The 24046-nt window shown below is 39.5% G+C and overlaps 4 protein-coding genes across 4 annotated transcripts in view; 1 reads left to right on the forward strand and 3 right to left on the reverse strand.

The window, feature by feature from the left end:
* Nucleotides 1-24046, forward strand: part of cdkn1cb (cyclin dependent kinase inhibitor 1Cb) — a 227257-nt gene that overhangs the window by 155920 nt on the left and 47291 nt on the right. The window lies entirely within an intron of this gene.
* LOC138619191 (mannose-binding protein C-like) lies at nucleotides 145-3927 on the reverse strand. The gene is made up of 3 exons (XM_069695487.1): nucleotides 3804-3927; nucleotides 1423-1488; nucleotides 145-929 (listed from the first exon to the last, which is right to left on the reverse strand). Exons 1-3 carry the CDS (start codon nucleotides 3925-3927, stop codon nucleotides 553-555), a joined length of 567 nt encoding a protein of 188 aa, XP_069551588.1. The 3' UTR covers nucleotides 145-552.
* On the reverse strand, nucleotides 9059-12008 carry LOC138619104 (dispanin subfamily A member 2b-like). Its single transcript, XM_069695336.1, has 2 exons — nucleotides 11762-12008; nucleotides 9059-11072 (listed from the first exon to the last, which is right to left on the reverse strand). The coding sequence occupies exons 1-2, from the start codon at nucleotides 11975-11977 to the stop codon at nucleotides 10875-10877; spliced, it is 414 nt and encodes a 137-aa protein (XP_069551437.1). The 5' UTR covers nucleotides 11978-12008; the 3' UTR covers nucleotides 9059-10874.
* On the reverse strand, nucleotides 14592-23168 carry cat (catalase). The gene is made up of 13 exons (XM_069695337.1): nucleotides 23003-23168; nucleotides 22022-22193; nucleotides 21434-21544; nucleotides 20887-21017; nucleotides 20428-20532; nucleotides 20076-20201; nucleotides 19796-19987; nucleotides 19021-19173; nucleotides 18722-18860; nucleotides 17588-17718; nucleotides 16644-16751; nucleotides 15603-15686; nucleotides 14592-15001 (listed from the first exon to the last, which is right to left on the reverse strand). Exons 1-13 carry the CDS (start codon nucleotides 23066-23068, stop codon nucleotides 14936-14938), a joined length of 1584 nt encoding a protein of 527 aa, XP_069551438.1. The 5' UTR covers nucleotides 23069-23168; the 3' UTR covers nucleotides 14592-14935.

Consider the following 24046-nt stretch of genomic DNA (forward strand, 5'->3'; position numbering starts at 1 on the left):
ATCTGTTTTTTTACACATAATATCCTACCTGTAATTTTATGCAGACATTATTTTTCAAACATGAATATATCTGTAATAACAACAGCAACAGTAACATTGCCATGCTAATATTGCAATCATATGTTTCATAAGCATGGAGTCAGTTTCATGGACATGTTTATTCATGGGTATTTTTTAAATAAAAAAAAAGTTTTTACACATCGTCCATGAAGCAGTTTCCTTGTGATACACAAATCAATGGGCATAGATTTAACACCACTATTTTTAATCCTTTATGTTACGAGCCTTTGTGTTAGTCATGTAAATGTTCCCTGTTGGTGTTGTTTCTGAATAAGCACCCTGGTCAGTTTTACCACAACATCATTGACAGTACTCTGACTGGGTCGGACCTGGTTTCATTTCTGCATCACTTTCAACATGACACAAGAGTGAAACTCAATGCTGTCACAGAACAGAACAGAACGGGCTGCAGCAGACTAAGTTTAAACATGCAGAGAGAGAGAGAGAATAAATGTGCTTCTTTTGTGACCCATCAATATCATTGTTTGACATTTATAACTGACAAATGATGTAAGCATTCAGGAAGCAGTCGCCTGTCACTCGCCAGATGCTATTTTCTGACAGCATGGTGCAGCCGCTCTCCTGTACAGATTGGTCTGGCTGCCCTTCTCCCCATTTGGTGAAGGTCAGAGGTCGGGTTTCCATATCAACCGCCCCCTCTGCCTTTTTATTGTTGAAGTTAATCCAGACCGTTTTGGGATCGTCCCCGAACACTTCAGTCAGTGAACTGTTCTCGTCCTCGTTCTGGGGCAGAGCCAGCTCTAAGCCTCGTTGGGAGCAGAACTCGGCAGCCCGGGAGAAAGAGCCTCTCTCCTTGTTGGACACAAAGTACTTCTGACCAACCCTCCGGACAAAGTCAAAGTTTATAACTGAAAAAAGAAAAAAGCATGGAGGGCCAGATACTCAGCTCTTACACTTTACAGGACTACCTGCTGTCACCTGAGTCAGTTCCAGTCGGTGATCAAGACAGTGAGTTGAAATCTCCATGTTTATAGCATTTTTTCCACGCTTGATGTCAACGTCATTTAACGTGTGTTCTTCCACTGACAGAAATATATCAAACTCTTTTATCTTTACACACAGATGAAATATTTTGTCCTCTGAAATCTGTTTGCATTCTGCTTTGTTGGTCAAATTCAAATCCAATGCTCAATAAATGTTGGAAAAAAACAAACAAACCAAGGACACAATAACAAAAAGAAGGTGATAACCACCAAAAGTACAGAGGTAAAAAGTCAGATGTAGTATGCACATAAAGTAGAGGGACAACTCTAACCATATATTGGTCTCTTTAAGATCAATCACTATCCACATGCACAAATATCCTGAAACACCCATGTAATCCTTGAACATGATACTTACCAAGCTCTAACTTAGTTGTGCTCTTCTGTAAAGTCTCAAGATCCTGGTTGATGGGATCAATGACGTCTGGATCAAACAGATTAAGTTACCAAGGTTGCAGCAAACTTCTCTGTGCACATGTATACTGATATAAAAGGCTTATTTTCCATTTTCAGCTTCAGTCCTCCTATCATTGTTTTGAGTCATGCAGGGACATGGCAGCAAGGTCGTCAGTGTGTTGGTTGGCCCAAGACTTAAGTCCAGACTGAAATATCTCAACAACTGCCATAGAATTATGGACAAACATTCATGGTCTCTGATGGATAAATCTCATTCACTTTGGCTCAAACTTTCTTTGGGACAATCGTGTTTCCAAGATTAATGAATGTGGCAATACTCTGACTTTTCCACTATGTGGCTGATATTATTGTTTTTTATTGAGATGTCTGGACAGCTGTTAGGTGGATTGTGGTAAAACCTGGTGAGAGACACAGCACACAAGGTACCGTCAAATACTGCTGACTAAAATGATATCACATTAGTTTTTTTTGGTTTGATTTTTTAAATCTCAGCGTTACCCTCACACTTATTCTGTGACAGCATTCATTTTATGTTACGTTGTATGCATTTTTGGACTCTATCTAGAAAACAAAATCAAAGTTTAAAAATGTGCTAAAATTGAGATATTTCACATTTAGAATACATTTAGGGCCTGATTTACTAAGATCTCAAATAAAGGGTACTAAATTGCGTGTGCCTACCAAAAGTTTGCACTTTTTTTTGCACCCGTTTTGCGGGTGATTTACTAAGAGTAATTGCGTCATTGAAATCAGGTGCAAATCGCTGTATTTAAATGAGGGGTTTGCGTGTGTTAAAGAGATTGCAGTAATGGGAAACAGAGCGACTGCAAAAGGAAAAGGAAATTAAGAAATATAAATATAACAAGAACAAAATGCTATATAGAAGATTATCACGGGTGTAAAACCACGTTCTCTACGTATTCTGTGATTTCTCTGTGTCTCCTTCTCACCACAATAAGAGCAGCCGTCTCTGCAGATTTGCGAACCTGATTAATACGTTCCTTTCAGTCGTACTAAAATACACAACAATCACTTCTCCTGTTTCTACTTTCAGGTTTAGTAAATATCGTTGCGGGTGTTAAATTGTTCTATTCGCATTTCCTCTCCCAGTATTTTGCACCTTCAAGCAGAAACGCCCAATATTACATATGCATGCAGGCAAACACGCAAAATGGACAACGTGTGTTAAATTGCACATTTGAAAGACGCAGTCTTCACTGCACGTCGTTAGTAGATCTGCTTGGACATTTTTTTGCGGGTTGTGTGGAGTTTGCGCGTGATATCACACACCCACACCCCCACACACACACACACCCACACACACACACACACACACACACACACACACACACACACACACACACACACACACACACACACACACACACACACACACACACACACACACACACACACACACACACACACACACACACGCGCACACACATCTTTAGTAAATCAGGCCCTTAGTGTGTGGGTCATTTTCATGTATGAAAGAGACCTTGCTTCACATAGCAATTGTAATATTTTGAATGCAAAAACATTTGAGCTCAATATTGCCACACTGCCTTATGGAACCTTATCATTCCAAGCAGAAGACATGTTTTTATAAGCATTATAAGCAAAAGTAGTATTTTTCCAGAGCTAGGTGTCTGTGTTGTGTCTGTTATGTAAAATCTGCTTTCCTTGTGCCTGACAGTTAAAACCACACTACAGCTGCACTCATGTATTATAATAAATGATAACTGCAACTGAACACTTACTAAACTGATGAAAACTGTTGGAAAGTGTATACATATTGTATAAAAACAAATCACCTTTACAATCTGTAGCTCTTCCACGGTCTCCAGGTGGTCCAATGTTTCCTCGTTGTCCTGCAGATCAGGTAGAGAGACATCAAGTGTGACCTACAGGTCCGTAGCCACACCGGTAACCTGGTGAGACTAACATTCTCTGTGCACATTAGGAAAAAATACTAAATGATTGAATAGCTCAGACAATTCTGATATCTAATCTTGTAGGACAGAGAGGTTCGGCTTGAAGGCAGCACCTGAAGGAATGGGTCATGGGATTGATGAGCATTAAAGTATTCAAATATTACATTGACAATATTCCAAACAAAATATATTGGGCTTGTCCACCATGATGCAACAAATACTTCATGGTCATGCACACTTCACATCATAAGCCTATACAGTAGGTCGTGCATCAAGAAAAACTCATTTGGCAGTCCAAAAGGGAGCCAGGCTTCAGATGATAGATAAATGGAAACTTGCTTGTAGTTAGAGTGAGTATTGGCACAGTGAAAAGCGTATTACCCACCTGAAAAACCTGTTAATCCATAATCCCCAGGTGGTCCAGGAATTGGGTCTGAATCATCCAGAAGCAGACTGTAGCCAATTGTGGCCACCAGGCACAGGACACAAAATAGGAGACACACCTTCATCCTCCAGAGCTAAAAATTAGATTAAATGTAGTTAAAGGATATTCCATTTATAGTTTGTGTTCATTTTTTAATATCAATACCAAAGAATATTAAAAACAGAAAGAAACTCACTGGTAACGAAGGCAATCCACTGGTTCTGCTGCCTCTTTGCTGCTTTCAAACAAAAATGACTCAGAAAACACTTCAAAGTCGAAAATAGGAGTGATCCAGTGGAGAGGAAATGGAAAACAGCTGATTTTTTTTTTTCTGATGATACATGACACAGAGAAGAGAAACAAATCCCAGAGTCTCCAAGCCTCCCTCTTTTTAACTGAAAACAGTCTGAGAAAGAAAAGGGTCTATTCTATGATATAAAATGATGTAAAACAAATTCATTTAATATTTTGTTTCCTGACATGTGTGATTCTGATAAATCTATGTTAAAACCTCTTTCAATTCAGCAGGTGATGTATCCACAGATGTAGACAATTCAGCAGGTGATGTATCCACAGATGTAGACAATTCAGCAGGTGATGTATCCACAGATGTAGATGTAGGATGTTTTTCTTTTTTTTAGATCTAGCACGTGGAAATTGAGCATCTAAAGAGGGATTGGTTCATATAATCTGAGATATGAGGCCTCCCGCAGGGAGCATTTGCATGTCACTCAATAGAAACTGTTTTCTGACAGCTCGGTGAAACCTCTGTCCTGATGGATTTGTGTGGCTGCCTTCTCCCCCAATTGGTGAAGGTCAAAGGTCAGCTTTTCACATCAGCCTAAAAATTCAACTCTGCCTTTTTTGTTGTTGATCCAGACCATTTTACAAGCATCTCCAAATGCTTGAGTCAATACAAAAAAGATGAAAAGTATTACTCTACCATTTATTGCAAGGTCGTTTGCACTGGTTTTGTTATCTTTCCATGTGCATATTATTTGTGAAAGATTGAAGGGATTGATCATCTTTGAGTTACAATCGAGTTCAATTGTGAAAACTGAACTGACTTTGTTTATTCAGATCACTTTGTTTCTATCGGCCGGGGCGTGGACACCTTAAAGAAGAGCATTAATAAGTTAACCCAGGGTAAGTATCCAATTTGAGGTCTACAATGGAGCATTCCAGTAAAATGAATGCATGTTTTTAGGGATTATGATGTGTGTTAAGTTTGTGTCTTTACCTCAGTATTTTTTGAAGTGTTTTTCCCCTGCTCTGTGCACATCATGGTGCTGCGCTCCCTTCACATGCAATAGGAGCAGTCTCAGAACTATTTGATTGCCCCTCTTGTATGTTGTAAGGACTTTGAAGGAATTGTTATATGTGCTCACATGCTGGGCCAATTAAGATGAATGACAGTAGACAATACTTTAAATATGGATTTTACCGCATAGAAACTACAAATTCTAAAAAACGATGTTTCACTCTCATCTTCAACCCAGAAGATCTATACGATCACTAACGTTTCAAGTTCAACACCCAAAATGACATCATAATCTGCCCTCCTTTTGCTGAATCATAGCATTAAATAATGTCAAGAACAGGGTTTATACAGCGCAATTGGAAAGAGAGTTGACCTTTGACCGTTTGGACATGAACTGTCATCACATCTACATGCTATCCTGTTAAACATTTGTGCGAAATTGGTGTATGAATTCTTGAGTTATGAACACAAACGTGTTTTGTGAGGTCACAGTGACCTTTGACCATCAAACTTTGATCAGTTCCTCCTTGAGACAAAGTCAAAGACAAAGATAGATAGATAGATAGATAGATAGATAGATAGATAGATAGATAGATAGATAGATAGACAGACAGACAGACAGACAGACAGACAGACAGACAGACAGACAGACAGACAGACAGACAGACAGACAGACACTTTATTAATCCCCAAGGGGAAATTTTTTTCGCTACAGCAGCATTCATAGATACAGGAAAGAAATAAAATAACAGTAAAAAATATTAAATATAAAAATGCACAGTATATACAATAAAATATAATAAAATAAAATAGAATAATTAAATTAAAACTAACTAAACAACAGTGCAAAGTTTTTTTGTTTTTTTTTTATACTTAAACAACCAATAAAAACAGACAACAGACAACGGTGTTATTGTTGTGAGATTGATTTTGCCAGAGGTGAGTTATTGTACAGTCTTATTGCAGTGGGCAGGAATGATCTCCTGTATCAGAATGATCTCCTGTATCTGTCCTTGTGACAGCAGAGCTGGAGGAGTCTATTGGAGAAAGTGCTCCTCTGTCCCTGCAGCAGGTGGTGGAGAGGCTGGTCAGGATTATCCAATATGGATAATAGTTTGTTCAGCGTCCTCCTCTCCACCACCTTTTCCAGGATGTCCAGATTGTAGCCAATGATGGAGCCGGCCTTCTTAACCAGTTTGTTAAGTCTGTTGGTGTCTCCGGCTCCAATGTTGCTCCCCCAGCAGACCACAGCGAAGCTTGGTGTAGAGAGCCCGTCCTGGATGATGAAATGCCGTTCTGGTCCAAAAGGAGGGGGTCCTCCTCCACAGAGCTGCCATCTTTCTACGGTAGCCCAGAAGGGACAAACCAAACACTGCTTCTGAAGAGGAACTTTCAGGCTTTTGTGAGTTTCACGCCCACCATGAATTGTCTGTCACAATTAATATGTGCCTTCAAGAACATTGAGATCATCTGTGTTAACATGCCTGAGCAGCCATGGAGGCAAATGAGCAGATCAGGAGTCCAGGAGGAGTTTCAGATGCAGCTTCATTTTTTTTTTTTTTTCCAATAAGCACCACAACACAGGTTTGCCATCCCCTATCAGTATCCCCCCTACACAAACAAACTGAGCTGCTTTTATACAAATAATTGTACTAATTAGCTGGGACATACCATTTACAGGTAACTACATACCGGCAGTAAACCATACAATAAATATTTACATAAATCTACTAACCCAAAGATAAACACAATATTGTACAAATATTCACAGTCCCTATAGGGGTCTGAATACTTTCTGTACCCACTGTATACATTGGTATTTAACTATTACTATTTGTGTCATGGCTAGAGCAGAAAAACATCAGAGTTAGAAGAACCACCAAGACAATGTTGTGTTGATGTTCATAGTGGTGTACTGAACCAGCGAGGAACCTTCAGGCTGTCCAAAGTGTCCATCATACCTCCCGTCCTGCAATGGAACAGCTGCAGACAGGCACAGCTGCAATTTGAAGTCGGTGCTGCAGCAATCTGATGAGGAACTGAAGCGTTACTGTGACGCTCGATTTCATTTGAAGGTGTTTGTGGTTTGCATAGGACTATTTTCCACTGAAAAAAAAAGACCGAACACAACCTGCATTTACGGTTGCTTCTGCAAAACAACACTTGCTTTCAAGCATTTGTAAATTTACAATGCAGTCTCACCACTGAACATGCCTTTAATTTCAGTAAAGTATTATATTTCTAAAGCTAAACTTGAGAGTAAGAGCAGCCAGATGGAAAATTGATTTTGAATTGTTTTAAATGCCAATTTTTTTTTCTAGGCTCTTGATGTAAAAAGGCTCCAACTCGATCAAAAAAGCTAAAACAAAAACATGAGCGAAAATCAGTGAAGAAACTACACCAGAAGTTCCTACATTACATCTGATGTGGTGCCATTTGATCAAACTTCACATTAAAACAGAAAGTTAGAGTAGGGCGGCATGGTGGTGCAGTGGTTAGCATTGTCGCCTCACAGCAAAAAGGTTCGAATCCGGTCCTGGGCCTTTCTGTGCGGAGTTTGCATGTTCTCCCTGTGCTTGCGTGGGTTCTCTCCGGGTTCTCCGGCTTCCTCCCATCATCCAAAAACATGCACCTCAGGTCAGGTTACCTGGCGCCGCGCTAGTGGCAGCCTGTTGCAGCAGCTCCCCCCTGAGAGCCCCCCTGCTGTAGTGAAGAAATTCCCCTCGGGGATTAATAAAGTGAAATAAAAAAAATAAAAAAAATAATTAAATAAATAAATAAACTGCAACACAGTAAAAATGTACAACCACAATCTTGTTTTTACCCTTCAGAAATTCACAAAGCACACTTCAAAGAGTTACAAAAAAGAAAAGAAAAATGTAACTTTCATTTCCTGAAGCAGTTGATGAGATATAGGCCTGAATACTACAAAATCTGATTTGAAGAACAAAATCAGGCATTTAAACCTGACAGCAGACAGCAGTTAAGGAAACAGGGTGAGCTCCACTTTAAATTTTTGTAAGACAAATAAAGTTAAGTGTGTTGTATCTGTTTTTCTCAACAATGAGTAACTGTGTATAAACAATTACAAATTGTGTTAACACCACAATAACAATGTCAACTGTATCTGTCATTGTGGCAGCTGTAGCTGTACTACTGTATCAGTGCATTCACAAAGAGGATTGAATTGATCAAATAAATGACAACACAGAGTTGTCAGTTGAAGTTGGCCAGAAACTGGCACAAAGAATAATAGGATGTGGCTGATTTCCCTGACTGTGTTATTGTTTAGAAATCTATACAGCAATCTGTAACATTTTAATTCTGATTCTCATTCATAGGCTTAATTAATGAATGTTTGAGAAATATACTTTGACCCCTTTTGCTCACATTCTTGCCCTCATTTCCTATCAGTGATATTCTTATTTTATCCTCAACTGTGAAGTAGCCTAATTTGTAAGGGTCTTTTTCAATACTAGCGCTATAAATTAGTTACTGATCATCTTTCTCTGACATTGAATGGAGATGAATGAGATATCACTTTAATAACTGTTTACAGATACGTGGGATAAATTAGAGATGATAGCCACAGCCACAAGACAGCTTTTCTACTGTTACAGAACCATGACATTCCTCTCAGTCAGGCCTAAAGGGAGGTTGAGCGCAAGTCTTGATTTCAAACGGCTGTTTAAGGGTTTTACAGTACCTATTTTTGGCTGAATGTGGAAGTGGAAACGTAGCTCTTACATGTGTTCAGTTCCACGATTACCGAGATTTGTAAGACAGAACCAGACAAAAAAAAAAAAAAATGCCTCTGAATATTTACATCTTTGTGTGCACACAGTTTCATGAATGAACAGATGTTTTTTATGCATCTATCCTGACAGGAAACAGAAGAAGAGTAATACGCTGCCTCAGGTTTAACCAACACTACAGTGAGGCAGGATGGATTTATTTCAGAACACTTTATTTTTTTCAAACACGCACATGCCATGAAATTACAATAACGTTTTCCCACATTTCACAACCATATTTAAAATTCTTCTCTTTGTGTAATGACATATAAACTATGTTTTTTTCCTGTTTTTCAATTAAGAATAAATTTGTTTGGAAATTGTTTCTGAAATGAAGCCTTCCTTTCTTTTGGCAACTGTTGACTGACACACAAGTGTTGCTACACTTAGAAATAAAGGTTTTAACTAGAACCATAAACGGTTCTATGGTCCATTGGAGAACTGTTTTTGGTTTGTTTCCTGGCAAAACTGTTTGAGTGGGTTCTATGCAGAACCATCTGAGAGATTCCACCCACAACCTTCTAAGAGAGGTTCTATAAAGAACCCTTCTATGGTGTAATGGATTCAAGCAGAACCATCTGCGGGGCTGCTATCCAGGATCTTTCCCCCTTTTAAGGGTTGCTAACAAGAACCCACCCAGACGGTTCTACTAAGAAGTATTTTATATTCCAGTGCTTTCACCTACACTCAACAAAAACATTTTTAAAAAAACAGCACTTTTGTTTAAAAAAAAAAAAAAAAATTCAATTCGCACAAAAGGTTTGCGTCTCTCTTATTTTGTTGTTAGTGAGTACTTCACCTTTTGCTAAGTTACATCCACCTGACTGGTGTGGCACATTAACATGCTGAATAAACAGTATGATGATTGCACAGGTGTGCTTTGGACAGGTTGCAATATGAGGTCACTCTAAAATGTGCAGTTTTATCTGGTTTTATAAGAGTGTAGGAGACACACTGTTTGTTTCCGTGGTATGCTCTTTGCTACTGGTCTTCACTGCTTTGTTGGTGCATTGACTTTGTGCGCTCCCATCACCTACTGAACAGAATAAAAGCATCAAATGTATTCTGTCGCCTACATGCTCTCCTGCAGTGATGTTACATTTCCTCAATCAGATTCAGCAGCTTCGAAGCGAAAATATATTGAACCTATTTAAAATATTCCTTCATAAAACACTAACTGACAGATTTTTTTTTCTGCTACCACTGAGGAAAATATGTCTTCAACAGCTTTATTTGAATAAGATCCATCTACGGTATTTTCTCCCTCCTGCATGAGTACGTCAGGTTAGCACAAAGAAGAGCACGAAGAAGACCTGGATTCCTAAATCTGTTCAATGCTTATACAAACTCAACTGACAGTCAGTAATTCACCCACTCATAAATGACATGTAGCCTATATTTCGATTCAGTGTCATGTCTTTAAGTATTTGTATATAAAGTATGTGTATTGTGCTCCCTGCTCTTATTACAGCCATTTCATTGGCTCATAAATCTTTCTCAAATTCTCAGATGGAGGAAACACTGCTTTGTGTGATGTTGTCAGTCAGAATAATAAACAGTAGGCAACACCCATTTGCACTTCATGTGGGAATTATTTAGCTTGATCATCATCAGTTGCACAAAGTGTAAATGTAAAAAAAAAACTGTAATTTGTGGAAAATGCTTGATCGTATGTAACAACTGCAGACACTGTTATTGACAGATGAATATGTTCTTTCTTTAAATAATGGCTGAGACAGAGGATTTGCTGAGAAGAAATTTCATTTTTATAACAAATTCTGAATTCTGAAAATGTTTCATTCAAGAAATATTGATGAATTCCATTTACAATTCTTGCAACATCATTAAAAACTAATGTTTTTGGTTGACAATGTAAGTAAAAGGGAATACAAAGTTACAACTTGTATCAAAAGCAGAGAGTATAAAAACACAAGTATCACTGAGGCGCAGCAGCAGGCAGTTCCAACAGTGTGACATTTACCATCTGTTATTGTATCTGGTTGGAATGTAATTGTTTCCAACCTCATGTATCTTTACAATTACGACGATAAATGAAATAACTGTAATAAGGATCCCGGTGGAGACCAGAACTGTGGCCAAGATGTTGAGGCAGCGGGCCGTGGCGCCGTAGTGTCGGGCCCCGTCCAGATCTCCAGCCACCTTCTGGTCTCTGGCCTGGAACGACCAAAACATACTGACTTTAAAATTTTACTCAGTTATCTTCAACCTAAAGTGAGCTTCACTGAGCTGAGTTTATAGGCTCACTCTCATTAACTCCTGAATAACTTTTAGATTCTCATTTGCAGGTGATGCAAAACATTTCTCTCATTACCGTTTCTTGAACTCACTTGTCCCTTATAGAGTTCTTTCCACGTTTCTGTCAAATTCTTTGTCTTTAAAAATGCCCGGAAAGGTTTGTAACACATTCAAAACAGCTGCTGTAATTGTTGTTCTTCATTTCTATTTTCTATCTTTTTTGTTATTTATTGTGTCATTAGTTTGTACATTTTGACCCTAATAGGGAAAATCTTCTTGTCCACCACATGACCTTCCCCTGAATGATTCTTTTTAGGGCCTTTGTGAAGGTTATGTTTTCCTTGTCTGTAAAAATGTAGGTAAAGCTTTCTGCTAGAAGTGTGATTCCCCCCCCCCCCCCCCCCCTCTGACTAACTCTATCCTGTCACTGCAAGAACTGATATTTACATTTGCAAATGTAGTTTGTTATTCAGTGGCAGAGATCAGACAGTGCACCTGCTCAGATTGTAAGATTTTCCTTTTTTTTCTTCTGAATAGACGTTAACAGAAGATTGGTCCATGAAAGGTGTAATTCTAAGTAATCCAGAATTGTCCCACATTAAACTCACCTTGATAGAGAAGATGAGAGCCGCCAATCCGAGGCAGCAAGGGTTTCCATAGATTAAACACCAGAGGGACCAGATGATGTGGTCCTTGGGGGGTTCAGTGTTGATGTTCACAGTGGTGTAATTAACCACCGAGGAGCCTTCAGGCTGTCCAAAGTGTCCATCATATTTCCTGTCCTGCAATGGAACAGCTGCAGACGGGTAAACTTCAGGATTCATCGCTCTCTGCTCAGCTGCAGTTTGAAGTCGGTGCTGCAGAAATCTGATAAGGAACTGAGTGTTGAGTTCTGGTTGAGGGTGTTTGTGGTTTGTACATGCCTTTTTTCCACTGAAAACCACAGCTAAAGCAAACCTGCGTGTACAGCTGCTTTTGGGGGAAAAAAAAAAACCATTTCCTGAAAGGAAGTACAGCACATTCTGTCCATTGAACAGTAATTTCAGTTAAGTGTCAAATTTCTAAAATTACACCTTCAGAAGGGGGCATCCAGTTGGAAGTTGATTTTGAACTGTTTTAAAGGCCTTTTTTTTTCAAGGAGTCTAATTGTGGGAAATAAAACAATTTCCAACTGGATCAAAGAGGCTAAAATGCAGAGATGAGCTTAAATCAGTATGGAAACTACACCATTGTTGATACATGGTCATGAACAATAAAGCAAGAATCATGTAGGATTACGTGCCATTGAATCAAACTTCACATTCAATTAATTAATGAGAGTATTTACACTGCAACAGTTAAAATGGGATTATAATTGAGACAAATGAGGAAAATAATGTTGGTGTGTCCCACAATCTTTTTTTTTTTTTTTTAATATACTCTCAGAATTTCACAAGAACACTTCAACAAATAGCAAAGAAGAAAAATGAAACCTTCATTTCTTAATGAATGAAAGCTGAAACAGTTGATGAGATACAGGCCTCAGCATTAGGAAATCTAATTTGAAGAACAAAGTCAGGCATTCAAACTTGACATCAGACAGCAGTTAAGGAAACAGGGTGAACTCCATTTAAAAATGTTTTCAGACAAATAAAGGCAAGTAATCCATCCACCTGACCAGTGTGACACATCAAGGAGCTGATTAAACAGCATGATTATTGCACAGATGTGCCCTGGACTGGTAACAATAAAAGGGGACTTGTTTGTAAGAGTGGAGGGGACACACTGCTTGTAATAACACACTGCAGCCCAACAAACACACCTGTTGTGGTTATCGAATTGGTTATTATAAGAAAAAACAACAACTATGTGTACATTTGTAAAATAATGCTGGTATGTATACAACTACAGACACCTTTATTGGCAAATAAACATATTGCATCTTTAAAATAATGGCAGAGACAGGACTTGCTGACAGGAAATCAGAATTTCATATTAAAGAAATATGCATGAGTTCCATTTGGGAGTTTTGTAACGGCAATAAAAACGTGTAGCTATCTGATTTTGCTTGGGGATGTAAGTAAAAAGAAAGCCTACAAATTGTAGTAAAAGTATCACAGTCACAGCAGCCGGCAGCTCAAACACAATGTGAAATTTAGTATCTGTTATAATAGCTGTGCGTTTCTGAAGGAAACCAGGGAGAATTCTGTTCGTTGCAAAGCACAATCTGTCACATTAATAAAAGTGAATCTGTGTGCTGGTAAACCACTTCTGACCCCTTTAATAAAAACCAGAGACACAAGATCTGGTTTCCAGTTCTTGCCACCGGCTACTAGATGCACGGTTCTAGAGATCAGTGTCCGTAACTACACTGGAGCAAATTGAAACATGACATTACGACATTTTGCGCAGACATTCGTGTCCCCCAGATGATGAATCCTAAAGTGGCAGCCTGTCTTTCCTGTAGCACCACTTGAAGTCAAAATGTTCTACTTTCCCTGTGAAATCGCTCAACATTTCCTGGATCTATTGGCACAAAATTTTGCAAGATTCACAATCATTAACTTCAGCGTGATCTTGTGCCACAACTGCAGAAGGGGACATTCAAAAACACCGTTTAGACAAACATGGTCAAGCACTGAACAGATGTATCTGTACTGCTGTCATTTGATGAAACCAAACGTTAAAATTAAATGTTTTTAAGTCAATCTTCTATGATCAAAGACCCATGAATACACATTTTAAAAAGACCACAAGAGACAAATGAAAGCTGCTGATAAGCTTTGATTACAAAATCATTAATATGAGCACCAAACACACATCTCATCTGAAGCATTAGAAAAGAAATCAGTTACATTCAGGTCAACATTTACAAACGCACAGCAACAGCAGTAACATGGAATATTCAGAATGAGCCACCTGAGAAGACACAAACATGATTTCTTTAAAATGTTAGATTTGGTTATTATGTAATTTAGCCCCAACAAAACCAACATTTTAGATCAGAAGTTGTTCATCTCTAGATTTACAGCTTCGATTCTTGTGTTACTGATGTCACTAATGTAGTCTGTTTCTACGCTCTTGAAAACTACATGCATCTTCACCAAAATCAAACAGAACCATCCAGAACAGATCATTTCAGATAAAGGTTAAAGCCATCTGTAAATTGCAGTTCTTGTACAAAAAAAAACAACAAAAAAAAGGCACCAAATCCAGTTTTAGTTGACTTCACATTGTGAAATTAGTTCGGCATGAAATCCCAATCTGATGAGTCTTTCACAAAACCCACACAGGAAATGATTCATATTAAGAGTGACAAAAGGGTTTAAATGAATTTAAAGGGAACAATTGTGTTTTCATAACTAATGCTTGAATTGTCAGTGGTTCAGTCAAGCATGAAGAAAAGTCAAAACGGGTCATTATTGCGCAAAACAAAACGCTGCCAATCCGGCATAAACAAATCAAGACTCCACATCCAAGCAGCTGTCAGACGTCACCCTGCAGTACATGGATAAGTACACATACATTACTTTTGTGTGTTATTTAAATTAGAAAAAAAAATTCTATACAAGTGGTACGTAAGTGAGGGATTATTTGAAAACAAATCAGCTGTTGTGGTTAATTCGTTGATGCAATCAAATCAAAATGCAAAAAAAAGAAATAATGACTCAATTAAAAACACCGCAACGTTAGTATTTCAACTTTGTCTCTGACGGTAATTGGCAGGATGAGTTTAATGTAGCTGCTGCTGTTCACACAAGTGCATTTGCTTTCAGAATAATGAGGAGGGGATATTGAAGGCATCACATCTTGGATGACGCGGCGATGGCTGAGGCTCCTGGACGGCTGTAAACATGTGGAGTTGTTTTCTGAGAAGGACAGTGGGAGACAGAGAGATGAGCAATGTGAATGTACAGCACATGCAGCTGCTTTAATTGTCAATATAAATATTAACACCGTATACAAAAACCCTTGATTTATGAATTGGACGTCTGAGTGATGGTCCTGACATCTGTCATAGAACTCCATCACTGCAAATGTTCTTGCTATGATACCAAATATTTGTATGAATCTGTAATTCACCTTTGTTAAATTAACATGGTCTCACTGAACCAGTTATACTCTGACGGCATATTTGAAATGTATAAAAACTTTGAAAATAATGATGATTGATATATTTTTGGGGATCAATGGATGCAAACACGTATAAAGAGACTTCACTTTGTTAAGGTTTGTGGAACAAGAAATAAGTTTGACCTGCTTGCAGCCCTCTTGGTGATCCCCTAAATTCCCAGAGATGTAAATCTATAAACTCATCTTCTGGTAACCACGAATATATGTTCCAAAGTTGTATTGCAAAGCCTCTTAACTTTGTTGAGATATTTCACTCTGAAGTAGTGCATAGATTGACCACAATGACAGCCCTGGAAGACGGACCACTATCTACCACAGGATGGAGACCGTGTTTACCTTCTGGCTTTCTGTATTGAACTTGTTGAGAAGGGCCTGAACCCCGTTTCCATAGTCTGGATGGACAGCCTTCAGGTTCTCCACCTGTGTGAAGGAACAAGACAACAAAACTTTCAGGCCTGAAATACATCACTTTCTTCTTACAAGTAAACTATTATGTGCCACTGTTGTTATTTTAAGATGAGACATTTCTGCATTTCTTGTACTTCCTTCATCAGTCAGGATTCAGCGACATTAAAAGCAGTATCTGTCCAGTTGGTGGACTGTTCAATATTACCTCTAAAATCAGAAAAAGGAAGTGTAAACTCATCACAGAAGGTTTCATCAACTTTTACATAAAACCACAGATGTATGGAGAAGTGGTTGTGGGGAAAAAAAAAAACAAACAGGTGCTGTTAGCAAGAAAAGCAGGGTTTCCATTAAAAAAAAAAAAAAAAAAAGAAAAGAAAAAAGACCACACATTGTTACAACGCACCATACTTATGAAACAAATGATCAGATAATTTGTTCCCCAAGCCACCCTTTAAAAGCATACTTTAACATCTATTGTTTTCTGCTGCCTTTTAATGGGCTTATATTTTGTTATTGTCTTTTTATGTTCATTTTCTTTTTCTGGAATAACTTCTATGTTTGTATGAATGTTTACTTTTTGTGTTATTCAATCTTTTTTCTTATTTTTTTTAAGTAGGTTTTGGTTTGGAGGATGTGAACACATTTCTGTTCACACCCACGAGCGCAGGCTCGTTGGTACATTTTGTGCTTTTCAAAAGCTGCAGGCTGCGGTTTTAACACATCAACATGTTTTCTCAACCCAGTTTAGTGGTTCTCTTTAAAAAAGTGCAATTCATATGTAACAGTCCGGTGGTTTAAACTACTGATTTTCCTTTTTCACGATCGCTGTACTTTCACCCAAAAAACAAAACAAACAAAAAAAAACATCATCTTTTAGATGTCTTAAAGCTTGAGAGAATGAAAGAGTCAGGTGAGACAGACCGTACTGCTCGCACCAAGTGGACTTGCAGAGATGATGTGTGGACTCACCATGCGCTTCTGGATGAAGAGCTGGGCTCCCTTCAGGGCCCCTGCCATGTTCTGGCAAAGTCTCTGGCGCTCGTCTTCATTCAGCACCTGAGTGAAGAAGGCATGAACCTGCAACCAAACACGGAGACGTTTACCTCCCGAGGAACGTGGACCAAAACTCAAACGGAGATTCATTGAAGTGCATTTCAAACAGAGATAAAGAAACTAATTTAGTCGTCGCCCTGCCAATACACTGTACACACTAACTATACGGAGTTCCTGTCTCTGTACCTACACATGTTCAGTGCTGTTGTTTTAAATGCAACAACATATTTGACCTTTTGACTTCGGTCTAGATGTTGCAGAAGCATTAACTGGAAACACAACATTGGTATATTCTCACTAAATGCATTTGTTATGGCAAACATGTTGGCGAGTAGGTGCATGTTTGCATATCAAGTAAAAGAAATACAAATATTAGTATTCATTTGGAGCTGTTGTTCATTTTTGTGATTTAAACCAGCACGAGTGACAGGAAAGGGAAATAAAGAGTGAACACTTTTGTAGATAAGGAGTCGCAAGAGGCCTGTAGAGCTGACGGGAACTAACGAGGCTGCAAAGGTTTGGCACTGGGTGACACCAACTTGTCTATTTGATATAAAGATGCCGACGAGTACAGCTGCAAAACATCAAAACTGAAAGCAGAAGCGTCACCAAAGGTTTTAGACGGTGCTCCAGTACTTTGATGAAAAAAAAACAGTCTCCATATTCAAACAGTATGTTTTTTACAAATGGATGAGGATGTGGAGAACTATGTCATGAGATTTAAATTACAGAAGATTTAATCTACATTATGGCTGGCCCTTCTGTTTTGTACAAAGTACAGCTGGGAAGTGTGTGAATAAATCCTCATTATGTAATACACAAAGCAAACGTGAATATAAAGCGTGTCGCCTCATCATCACCTGGGTGACATTATCCTCATCTGCGCTGTTGTAACGGGCCACATCTGGAGACACCTTAAACTTGGACTCCACAAACCGAGGCTGGGTCTCTGGGGCACTGAAGCTGTTCGGATAGTAATTCGGAGCGCCACCTAGAGGTCAGACAAAGCAAACATTGGTGAGCCGGTGAGGAAGAAGAACACGCGGTTGAGGTTTTAACTCCGTCAAATACTGTAGAAGTGACCGACAACAACAGACCACATCTGCAAACACAATGAAGACATGATCTAAACTCAAAGAACTGAGGCCTGGCGAGTGTTTTTTTTTACTGTGATTGAATAGCTATGACTGATTAAAGGCTTTTTAATTAATCACCCTCTTGAGTGCCTCAGATTTCTTCAAGTTTTCAACTCAAACTGTTTGATCCCCAAACTGAAGAGCACCAGAGGAACGCCCATTCACACACCTGAGCAGCACTCCACGCTGACAGGTTTCGACAGAAGACATAATGTATTCCCAGACACTCTAGTCACTGCAAAGCATGTTACAACTTTTCAAATCAATGATCTGTGGTCAGTTTGGAAAGTTGTTTTTAGGTTTTTAAGGATTTCAGTGGCGAGTGTTCATAATCTACCACAGCTAAATCAAAAACATTCTCCTGTACCTTCTTATGTGCTTTCTGAAGCACTCAAACCTCTACAAAGAAACTTTGCTGAAAATGGTTCATAGTGTCAGAGTATTTAATACAGTGGGAATGGTGACATCAGCTGGCCAACACATGACATTGCATTTGCATGGAAATCAAAGATGCCAACAATCAGAAATGGTTAGTCAGAATATAAGAGGTCTCACTGCTGTTATTGTTGACATCTTGTCCAATATCACTGAAATTACAAAAACTAAAACATTTTGGATTTTAAATACGAAGGCAGATTGATATTTCACATGCGAGTGTTATCACAATTTTCTTCAAAAGTAACTTTGAACTTGTTCTACTATTATAAATCATAAATATTTGTACTACACTTACTGTTAATGCTAAATGTTCAAATAATGCTTCAGTACTGACTGACCACTGTCATATTTGTATAAACTAAAAATCACATTATTAAAACATGGTCAATAATTAGTTGCCTCACCTGGACTACGACTCACCTTGGTTGTCAAACATGCACATGGGACCGTCGCGCTGGTAGTTGGCCACGCAGGCCCTGAAGGGGCAGTTGACGGGGATCTGCAGGTAGTTGGCTCCCAGCCGGTGACGTTGTGTGTCTGGGTAGGAGAAGAGTCGACCCTTGACAAAGACATGAGAGAAACAGTGCTGTAACTATACACACTACTATTGCAGCCGGTGCTTTATTTTCAATGTAAAACTCAACTATTTTTTTTTACTTTTTCAATTCAACCTGAATTAAAACATCAAGAGGAAATCTTTTTTTGTTGTTTTTAATTACCTGCAGCATCTTGTCGGGGCTGGCCTCGATGCCTGGTGGCATGCTGCTGGGGTCGAAGGCCAGCTGCTCCACCTCTGCAAAGTAGTTGACTGGGTTCCTATTGAGGACCATTTTGCCGACAGGAATCAAAGGGTATTCGTGATGCGACCACACCTGGACCAGAGACCAATTCATTCATTTAGCTCACAGAAATTTTCACAATTGTGATTTTGTCTTAATTTCAATAACCCTTGTTACAAGTGTTTCTCTAGGAGATAACCTTCACTTAAGATCACAAAAAAGACATTCCTCATTAAGCCTGATGGAGCCAACACCATTTAAAAAAAGAAAGAAAAGTGAACCCCAACAATACTGGATTTTTGGGGTCCATATCGATATTAGGAGTACAAATCTATATGTCAATATATTGACCGAAATGTGGATATCAAAGGTTATCAAACATTTTTCATAGTTTAACCCCCCTCCCTCCCACACACACACACAAACTTAACAATTCCTAAATTACACCAAGCATCTTTACTGTTGTTTATTTTTTATTTTTTTACATTAGACAAAATAAGGAAATACCAATATGTCTGTGATAGGCCAATATTGGGCAACCAATTTCAAGATAAAAGTTCCAGTAAAAAGTAGTCGTGTGATAATGTCCACGGTTCCTTGGAAAGACACATTTTAAAGATTGTACAACAAGTTATGATGTGACTGCATCTGAAGATCGTTTTGTGACTGTAGCAACCTTTTAACCCCGTTGAATTACTGAGGAGAGATGCAGTACCTTAGTAACATCGAAGGGGTTGAACTGGAACTTCTCAGCCTGCTCGAAGGTCATGACCTGGATGTAAAAGGTCCAGGACGGGAAGTTGCCATTGGCAATTGCATTGAACAGGTCTCCGATAGCATAATCCGGGTTGGTGGATGCTAGGCGGTCTGCCTCCTCCACTGATATATTCTTTATTCCTTGATCAGTCTAGAAAAAAAAAAAAAAAAACACACGACATCAGACATGAAATAACACGTAACAAAGTGTTTTCTAAAGAACCTGAGCTCAAACACACCTTCAAGTGGAACTTGCAGTAGATACGCTCGCCGTGGTCATTGACCATTTTGAAGGTGTGAGAGCCGTAGCCGTTCATGTGACGGAAGCCATCAGGCAAACCTCGGTCACTGAACAGGAAGGACACCTGCACGTGGGACGTGAGACCAAAGACGAAACACAAATCTGTAAGTCATCGAATAATTACTTCAAGTGTGATTACAATGAGAAACTGAGCACTGCAACGCTAAATCACTTCAGAATATTTTTATTTGATCTAGAAATAAACATTTCAAGTGCTATTAAGTAAGTAATCCTCCTTGATGAAATATTCCTCTGTCTAATGGACTGGAAACCAGCTCAGCAGAAGCTACCTGATGCAGACTCTCAGGCCTCAGACTCCAGAAGTCCCACACCATGTCGGGGTCTTTCATGTGGGTTTGGGGATTGCGCTTCTGGGAATGGATGAAGGACGGGAACTGCAAGGGGTAAAAGGCGCAGGTCAGAACGATACGTTTCATACTTGATTCATCTCGACAAAAACCTTGTGAATCTTAGAAATGTGCTTCTGATTTTATTCATCACACAAAAGGAATTCCAGGCTGCGTCCATATGAATTTGTTTTTCATTAAATTATGAAACTGCATCTAAAACCTGATCCTATAATCATTTTCATGTTTCATAGAAAACTGCAGATTGTTTGTTATAACATTGTGCCCCCCCCACCTCCCCCCAAAACACACACACACACACACACACACACACACACACACACACACACACACACACACACACTGCTACATGAGTGCAGAGCTAATTCTACACCCACTCACCAGCATGGCGTCCCTGATGAAGAAAATGGGGGTGTTGTTGCCGGTCAAGTCCCAGTTGCCCTCATCAGTGTAGAACTTGACTGCAAAGCCTCGGGGGTCTCGCACTGTGTCTGCTGAGCCGGTCTCCCCAGCTGGAATAAAATACAAATAAATAACATTTCATTCATAGATCAGTCAGGCAATATGTTCCAATGACTGAGTAAATTACGGCCTCAACAATTAAACGAGTCGTAAAATCACAGAAAATGAATCGGCAGCTTTTGTGACGATCAATAAACCATTCAAGTCATTTTTTGAGTGAAAATAAAAAAAAAAAACTTTGATGGTAACAGCCTCTGAGGCCGATTCCTCACAATATTTGAGTCCGAGTTAGAAGTGAAGGGGCGCAATAATCCGCAACACTCTTGCAAATGTAGCTGGAAGTGACTGAACCTTTCAGCGCCTCAGAATAATCTTATTAATCGCTCGGCCCAATCAATGCGCCAAACTAATGTGTTCAGAGGACAACCCACCCGCTGGCAGGTATGACTCGCACAGAAATTCTTACCCACAGTGGAGAAGCGGACAGCAACAGGTGTCGTCTTGCCGACGTGTTCGAACACCGTGGCCTTGCAGAAGCGAGTGATGTCATGAGTGATCTCAAAGTAGCCGAACGCCCCTGGATCATGGAGGGAAAAATAATAAAACGTGTTTCTTTGGCATATCAGGTTCACATTCACGCTTTGACTGCCGGGTGTTACTGGAGGTCAGCACTGAGAAGAATGGAACTCTTTCCTGAGGCGACCAACCAAAAAAATGTTCAACATCAAAGTCTGTGACCTTGATCTGAAAAGCTCGCAAAGCATTTGTCTGGAGCTAAACCACAAACAACAAGGACCCTTATTTGCTCTTCGTCTGTATCCCTGGTCTGTTTGTTTACTCTGGTAGGTTAATGTCCCTACAGCCGCACCAGTGCTCACAAAGATTTGAACACTTTCCAGCGTCAAGATCCGGCCCTGTTTCCTCGTAACAATTCATCTCATGAGGAGCGTTTTTTTTAAGAGCATTTCTACGCACACGCATTTCATCAAGAGCCACATATTCAAATATATACACACATCACAAAGCAAAGGACTTATAACGGCCCGACACGCACCTGCCCCTTTGGCATGCACCACTCTCTCCGGGATTCGTTCCCGGTCAAAGTGGGCCATCTCATCTGTGAAGACCACATCCTGGACCAGCAGAGGGCCTCTTGGACCCGCAGTCTGCAGGTTCAGCTTGTCTCCGATGGGATGTCCCGCCCCGGTGGTCAGCACGTCCGGTCTCTGAGACCAACAGCATCAACAATACACAGCAAAGCAGTTTGTGCAAACTTGAGCTTGACTGAATGACTGAAGCAAACAATCAAAACCCGCTGAAGATGAATCCGTTGTTGAGCAGCTAATCTAACAAATCCCTTCATCTTGTTCAGGTTTCTCCCGAGTTGGATTCAACTAGTTTGAGTAACAGTGAAGTTGAGTGACAGAACATTTTGTAATTATGGAAGCGCCGACATCAGATGACGCGTCTTGAAGAGCTGTGACTTTTAACACAACATTGCACAGCTGCTTGTATAAAAAAAAAAAACTACCGAGACATCTACGTTTAAATGAACCTGCATCGCCGGAGGTGGACTCGGTGACCGGAGGACAGTAACGCCGCTGCGCTCCCGTTATATAACCGACGGGGTTGAAGTTTAAACACGGTGACCTACTTCTTATCCGGACACTGGATCTCTCCTTCGGGAGGAGGAGGAGGGGATTTAAAATGTTTTGCATGTTTGTTTTGTGACTGAAAAGGTTTTCAGAGACGAGCTGGACGTCGTTTTGATTCCTTTGAAACCAGTTTTAATCTGTGACGTCAGCGAACGACCTCCGTACAGTAATAAAACACAAGACAAGACAATTTAACACAAAAGTACGTTGATAAGCCTTTATTAACACATCGATATCAATAATAAATGAACAACAGCTTGCTCCAAAGGCTGGGTTGTTGTTGTTTTTAGCTGTTAACGTCAGCTATGTTACGAAACGACTTATTCCTCGTCAGACAGCGCGACGAACATTACTCGATTAAAAGCAGCACATATACAGACCTGGGCGTTTCTAGTCTCCTTCCACATCTTCATTTGGTCGGTAGCTTTATCTCTGTTGTCAGCCATCTCGACAGGTCAGCGCCAACGAAACGTAGAGTCAAGAAGGTGTCGCGAAGAAAAACGTTAACTCTTCATCCTGATGCCTGAAAAACCCTTCCGGGACTTTACCCCACGTGACCCCGCCCCCCTCTGCGACCCCCGTCCTCTGATTGGCTGATAGAAGCTCCCCGCCCCAGCATGACCTGACCTATTTTTGTGAAGAGAGAAAAAAAAAAAAAAAAACCTGTTTTTCTGAACCGAGTTTCAGTGTGAAACTCTTTTAATCCCAAATTGACGTGCCAAGTTCTTCCTTTAAACACAAAATGCTGTCACTAAGGTGCAGAATATGAAATCGCATACTCAGATTACACTTGACATCTCATATTGGGACAAGCCCACATGTTTACAACTACACAAGCAGATCACTGAATCAATGCAATATGTTTGCAGTATCTTAATAACATTTCTTGATGAACAATGCATCATAATTAGTTTCCTCATTGCTGTCATGTATTGGCAAGAAACACAATTTCTAATCTTTTTGATTATTATTTGTCAAATTGTGTTTTACTCCTGTTTTTTTTTTTTACATTATCACATTATGGTAGCTTACACCATTTCAGGTCATTAACTGTGAGGTTGAGTAAACACAGTCGGATGGCATTATCTTTATTTTATCTTTTTATTTTAACAAGTCAATCAAATTGATCAGAAAAAAATATCCTCAATTGCAATAGGCAAATGCCATCTGCTGTGGAGCTACTAATTGTTGGTTGCTGAGCTCATTTTGTCAACTACTATTTCCAAGGTCAAGTATAAATCTCTTTAGCAATTCTTTAAATATCTTAGATTTTTTTTCATTTACCTCACCTGCTTTGTTGATACGTGTACTTTGATGTTTAACTAAAAATGAACACATCTATCTTCAGTTACCTTGGCATTACATACAGCTGCTGTGTAAGCAGCAACCTGCACAAAAGCTTCTCCCAAAACTTTTAGCAACAA

Source organism: Brachyistius frenatus, unplaced genomic scaffold (genome assembly GCF_029030835.1).
Source record: "Brachyistius frenatus isolate BFR_SWC_R1_liver_20210118 unplaced genomic scaffold, ASM2903083v1 Contig_19, whole genome shotgun sequence".
Lineage (NCBI taxonomy): Eukaryota > Metazoa > Chordata > Actinopteri > Embiotocidae > Brachyistius > Brachyistius frenatus.